This window comes from Carassius auratus, chromosome 31, assembly GCF_003368295.1.
Source record: "Carassius auratus strain Wakin chromosome 31, ASM336829v1, whole genome shotgun sequence".
Lineage (NCBI taxonomy): Eukaryota > Metazoa > Chordata > Actinopteri > Cypriniformes > Cyprinidae > Carassius > Carassius auratus.
The window spans coordinates 368,068-374,067 of record NC_039273.1 but is presented as its reverse complement, the minus strand read 5'-3'; the positions used below and the strand labels follow the sequence as shown (position 1 = coordinate 374,067).

General features: G+C 39.9%; 1 protein-coding gene across 1 annotated transcript in view; it reads left to right on the top strand.

The window, feature by feature from the left end:
• Nucleotides 1-3,195: 3,195 nt before the first annotated feature.
• LOC113050120 (histone deacetylase 4-like) overlaps nt 3,196-6,000 on the top strand; it is a 57,130-nt gene continuing 54,325 nt past the window's right edge. Inside the window, exons 1-2 of the mRNA XM_026212811.1 lie at nt 3,196-3,584; nt 5,431-5,543. Of these exons, the coding sequence (XP_026068596.1) occupies nt 5,522-5,543 (22 nt within the window). The 5' untranslated portion in view covers nt 3,196-3,584; nt 5,431-5,521. The remainder of the gene's footprint in view (nt 3,585-5,430; nt 5,544-6,000) is intronic.

Sequence of the window (6,000 nt, the reverse complement as noted above, 5' to 3'; positions counted from 1 at the left end):
ATGTCAAATGCAGAAATGTTAATCCATGCATTTATAACCTCAAGGTTAGATTATTGTAATGCTTTATTGGGTGGTTGTTCTGCACGCTTAGTAAACAAACTACAGCTAGTCCAAAATGCAGCAGCAAGAGTTCTTACTAGAACCAGGAAGTATGACCATATTAGCCCGGTCCTGTCCACACTGCACTGGCTCCCTATCAAACATCGTATAGATTTTAAAATATTGCTTATTACTTATAAAGCCCTGAATGGTTTAGCACCTCAGTATTTGAATGAGCTCCTTTTACAATATACTCCTCTACATCCGCTACGTTCTCAAAACTCAGGCAATTTGATAATACCTAGAATATCAAAATCAACTGCGGGCGGCAGATCCTTTTCCTATTTGGCGCCTAAACTCTGGAATAACCTACCTAACATTGTTCGGGAGGCAGACACACTCTTGCAGTTTAAATCTAGATTAAAGACCCATCTCTTTAACCTTGCATACACATAACATACTAATATGCTTTTAATATCCAAATCCGTTAAAGGATTTTTAGGCTGCATTAATTAGGTAAACTTGAACCGGAAACACTTCACATAACACCGTACTTTCCACATCATTAGAAGAATGGCATCTACGCTAATATTAGTCTGTTTCTCTCTTATTCCGAGGTCACCGTAGCCACCAGATCCAGTCTGTGTCCAGATCAGAGGGTCACTGCAGTCGCCCGGATCCAGTACGTATCCAGACCAGATGGTGGATCAGCACCTAGAAAGGACCTCTACATCCCTGAAAGACAGCGGAGACCAGGACAACTAGAGCCCAGATACAGATCCCCTGTAAAGACCTTGTCTCAGAGGAGCACCAGGACAAGACCACAGGAAACAGATGATTCTTCTGCACAATCTGACTTTGCTGCAGTCTGGAATTGAACTACTGGTTTCGTCTGGTCAGAGGAGAACTGACCTCCAACTGAGCCTGGTTTCTCCCAAGGTTTTTTTCTCCATTCTGTCACCGATGGAGTTTCGGTTCCTTGCCGCTGTCGCCTCTGGCTTGCTTAGTTGGGGTCACTTCATCTACAGCGATATCGTTGACTTGATTGCAAATAAATGCACAGACACTATTTAAACTGAACAGAGATGACATCACTGAATTCAATGATGAACTGCCTTTAACTATCATTTTGCATTATTGAGACACTGTTTTCCTAATGAATGTTGTTTAGTTGCTTTGAAGCAATGTATTTTGTTTAAAGCACTATATAAATAAAGGTGATTGATTGATTGATTATATATATATATATATATATATATATATATATATATATATATATATAATAGACTATATTACATATTACAATATAATATAATGTTGTGCATCTGTCAGGTCCACTAAAGGCTCGTCAGTAGATCACACGTGCGATGAAGTGAACTAACCCTGGAACAGAAGTTGCTATGGTTACTTACATACCCTGAACCTAACCTCGCTAATCCGATACGTCACATAACCTGCTTTTTGGAGTACCAAGACACTCATTCACACTCAATCACATCGATGCATGATTACCATTAAAATTAATAATATATCAATCCCAACACATGCTTGTTTGCACATAATGTAAGACAGTCAAGACAAACTGCTTTATGTTTTAGAAAACATTTCCATTATTTATATGAAACATGAAAAGCGAACAAAAGGCATTCAATTAGACTTCCAGACATGTTATATAACTTGTGCTCAAAGGTTCATAAAGAGAAGTATAAATCCTCTGTTACTATGGAAACCATAATCCGAACCAGATTCTGTCTGTTACTGGACTGACATGAAGCATAAACCGTGGGCCGTTCTCCTAAACATCACCTGGCTCCATCTGGACCATCATTACTTAATTTACCAAGACTACAGAGAATACAAATGTTCTTAGACTACAACATGAATTATTCAAGTACTTCATGGTTTTAAAAGCTATTGCAATAAACCCCTCAAATTAAAGAAACCCCCTTGATTATAAGTATAAAATAAAGTTATAAATTAAAATAACTCGGGGTGTTTGTTGCTGCTGTTCCACGACTTCCTTTTCCTTCAGATTTTAAATTCACTAACATAATTGTTACGATAGACAAGAATCCACTTCTCTCTGCACAAAATTCAGATGTTCAGATGAAAGGGTTTGGCTGTTGGGTAATGTTGGGAATTGTAATTTTTTGCTCTGTGCCAACTGTACAAATCCATGTTCATTCTTAATGTGGGTGTCTACGATCTGGAATCAAATAATAGAACTGAAAATGTTGCATTATTTAATTTGAACGCCACAAAAAAGGGAGTGTGGTGACGAGTGGAAATGATCCAAACGTTCTGCTCTGAATCATGTGCTCAATCTGCTGAAGAAATGTCACGATGAGCGCTGAACTAATGTGTTGCTCCATGCAGAAGAGATCATTTAATACAGAACCAAGGGTTAAGAGAAATCATGAAATCAAATTTGAATTTTTCTCTTAGAAGACTCAACTGGTTGATAGAGGTTAAGATCACACAAATATAACCATCTGAAAGAGGACCAGCTGCAAACTACCAAAAGGAGATCGCTCTTTTGTCCTGATATGTTGAGCGTACTTGTTTCGTGAAACACACTAATGTCCTTGGGCTTACAGAATGGATATGTGGCTTACTATATTAGCTTAATCAATGACATTAGAAATCTTGAGTGCACATGTATTCAGTGATGGATATTAATAACACTAACATCTACGGATGGAGCTTTGGTTCCTTGCTTCTGTTGAGTTTCTGGCACCATGTTGAACTGAACTGGATGATGACATCAATGAACTGACTTTAACTGATACATCTTACATTATCAGCACACAATTTTCCTGTTTAACACTGGTTTAAAGCTGCTTTGGCACATTCATTATTGTATAAAGAACACTCGAATCACAGTCCTTTGAATGTTGTTGTAGTCTGATGTCAAGAGTCACTTGTTTTGTTAAGAATGAAGAAGAAAATTGCTAAAATCTGTCACTCTTATTTGCTTTGTTGTATTGCCTCAAATAAACATGTCAAGTGAAAGACTTAAAATACACAGTCTGTTCCATCAGAAAGAGGACTGTATGATATTGTAATGTTTTGGATTCATGTCTACAGTGTTCCCTGATCAAAAGAGTTTGTGAACCACAGACACATGAAGGACAACATCAGAGAAACTGTGATTGTCTGTCAAAGCAAGTCATTGAAAACTGATAACATACAAGATTTAGAGATGAACAACATTCACTTATCAGCCGTTAGCGACACCACTGTTCGCACGCACTCACGTAAAACAAACGTCGTCTGGTGTGTTATTAACAGATAATTCTGGAGCACAAGCTAAAGAAACACTTTATTGATCATCACTATCCGCGTGCCCGTCAGGATTGACGTCATCGCGCGTGTGGCGCGTGGATGTTCCCGCCTCTCGTTCAGTCCCGCCACACGTGATTCCCGAATCAAAAATCCAGTATGGCGGAATCTGTCAGACGGCGCTTCTGTGGCTTTTGCGCATTCCGGGCGAATTCAGATGTGTGCCGTTGATCCCGCGAGCGTCCTGCGTCTGCCGCGATCAGGTGAGCGAACGAGCGAGCGATCCGCGTCACGAGCTCCGCGCGCGGCGGTTTGTTGTTATTATGCTCGTCTTCAGCAGCTTCGTTCAATGATGCTCGAAGAGATTTACCTTCACATGTGAGAAAAACCTCTTCAGTGGAGATCAGCTGCGCGTAACGGTTAACCTGAAACCAGCTTTAACTAGTATTGTGTGATTATTGTGTTTAACCGAGCGACGGCCAATGATGCGAAGCGACTCGAGATGGGCGGGTTAGACCGCTTTTTGTGAATGAGGTTGAGAAAGGATTGCCGTGACACACACACACACACACACACACACACACACACACACACACACACACACACACACACACACACACCCACACCCAGATACACACACTGATGTTCAGCATTACAGTTGGTGGTCGTTGCTTGACAGCTGGAACAGAAACTAACAGATAACTTACCTTTAAAATTGCAATCAAAACAAAGCTCCACCTCATGTTTAGTACACTGCTCTGAGTTATCTTCTATTTGAATTCTTATTTGTTCAGAAATTGATTCAGGAGATGGCATATGGTGTTTTATTATCTGTTTAGGCTCCAGTCTTTAGCTTGAGGGACAATGGAAGCCCCAGAGTGAACATAATGGCCACATGGGAATCACCCCCCCCCCCCCCACACACACAGACTGTCAAAGAAGGTTAGCTTACATGCCACCAACATCCCCGTCTGGTGAGGTCAGAGACCCGTTTCAGGAGAGAAATGACCTGATGGTCCAGAAGACCCTGAGATCACGCTTCTGTCGTGCGAAAGAGAGTCTTTCATTTCACGAACATCACAGGATTCCACTGACAGAACATAAGATATATTGGTGATCATCAGTTGTAGAGTAGTTGAGTTACTAAAAATGATTGAGATAAAGCGTAAGACCTGGTCTTCTGTAAAAACGCTGTGTACAAATTGAATAACCCACACACTCCATGTCCTCATCCACGTGGGGTAGTGTTGTTAGGGTTAGGGTTGTAATAACATGTCCACAATAACAGGCCTATATGAACAAAAAACTGACTTTGTGTAAATAAATATTGTCCTTTGTTGGAAAGTCCCTACTGATCGTGTGTGTGCCTGAGTGTGTGTGTGTGTGTTCTTGTTTTTGTGTCATATCAGGACACAACTCTGTATAATGACATGGGTATGACACAGGTATTACAAGGAGATTTTTTGAGAAAGTAAAAATGCACAAAGTTTCCTGTGAGGGTTAGGGTTAGGTGTAGGGTTGGTGAAGGGCCATAGAATATACAGTTTGTACAGAATAAACACCATTACACCTATGGGATGAACACACTTTACACAAAAACAAACATGTGTGTGTGTGTGTGTGTGTGTGTGCATGTTTGAACTGAGGAAGTTAGCCCTGCTGTTTTCTTTCCCACTGGTAAATGTTGTTGTTGTATATCTGCTCAATAATGTGTCCATGTGAAAGGTCTCTTCTGAAGATAAATGAAGGTAAAGTCCATGAGTTGCATTTGATGCAGTGTTTGATCTGAATGCATGGGAGGGCTTTGCCAGCACTGTCTGATGCTGTGTAACTGCTAATCTTTACTAATCTAAAGCTAAGTGTTTTACAGAAATGCGTGTGTCTATATTATAAAGCAGAAGTGAATGTGTACAAGTAATCTTGATATCACAAATGAACAGTTCGATATAATAGAATCTTACAGTTAGCTAACATTAATTTCAGACAGAAGCTCATTAAAGCGATTATTACGAGTGTGATCATATTGATTACAATATAGAGAAATGTTATGTTTTTATGAGAAATCTCTGTAATAAGAGCTTTAGTTACTGGATCTCTGTTTTCTAACAGCTGCTGGATCTGTCGAGACGAGGAGCAGGAAACGCTGCTTTGCTGGAGCTGTATCTGAAGTTTAGAGAAGGCATCAGCTGCTCCAGACATCATGACTTCTCCGAGTCACTCAGGTGCGTCTCGTTGGGTGTTGTATGATTATGATTTTCTGCTTGTAGGTGTAGTGCGTTTGGTTCTTCTGCTTGACACATGCAGTGTGTAATGAGATCTAACAGCTGATGGAGAGACTTACAACGGTTGTGAAAGCTTCTTGACTGATGCAAGCAGACGATCTGTGTTTGTGTTTGAGTTTCATCTTCTCGCCTGAGCCTCAGTAATCCAGGATTCGTTTAATGATGTAATAGGTTTTTTAATCAGTCAGTGCTGTTCACACTGGAGGGATCTCAAGTAGGTTAGTGTCTAAGATTACTTATTCGTCTTGCTAATAAACGTTCTACACATCTTATTTATTTGGTTATATATTATACATGTTTACTTATCCTATTTCCAGTTTGGTATACATATTTTAACTTCATGTAAGCTATTTGTTATTTTATATTTGGCATAGCCTGCCCTATAGCATGGTGTATT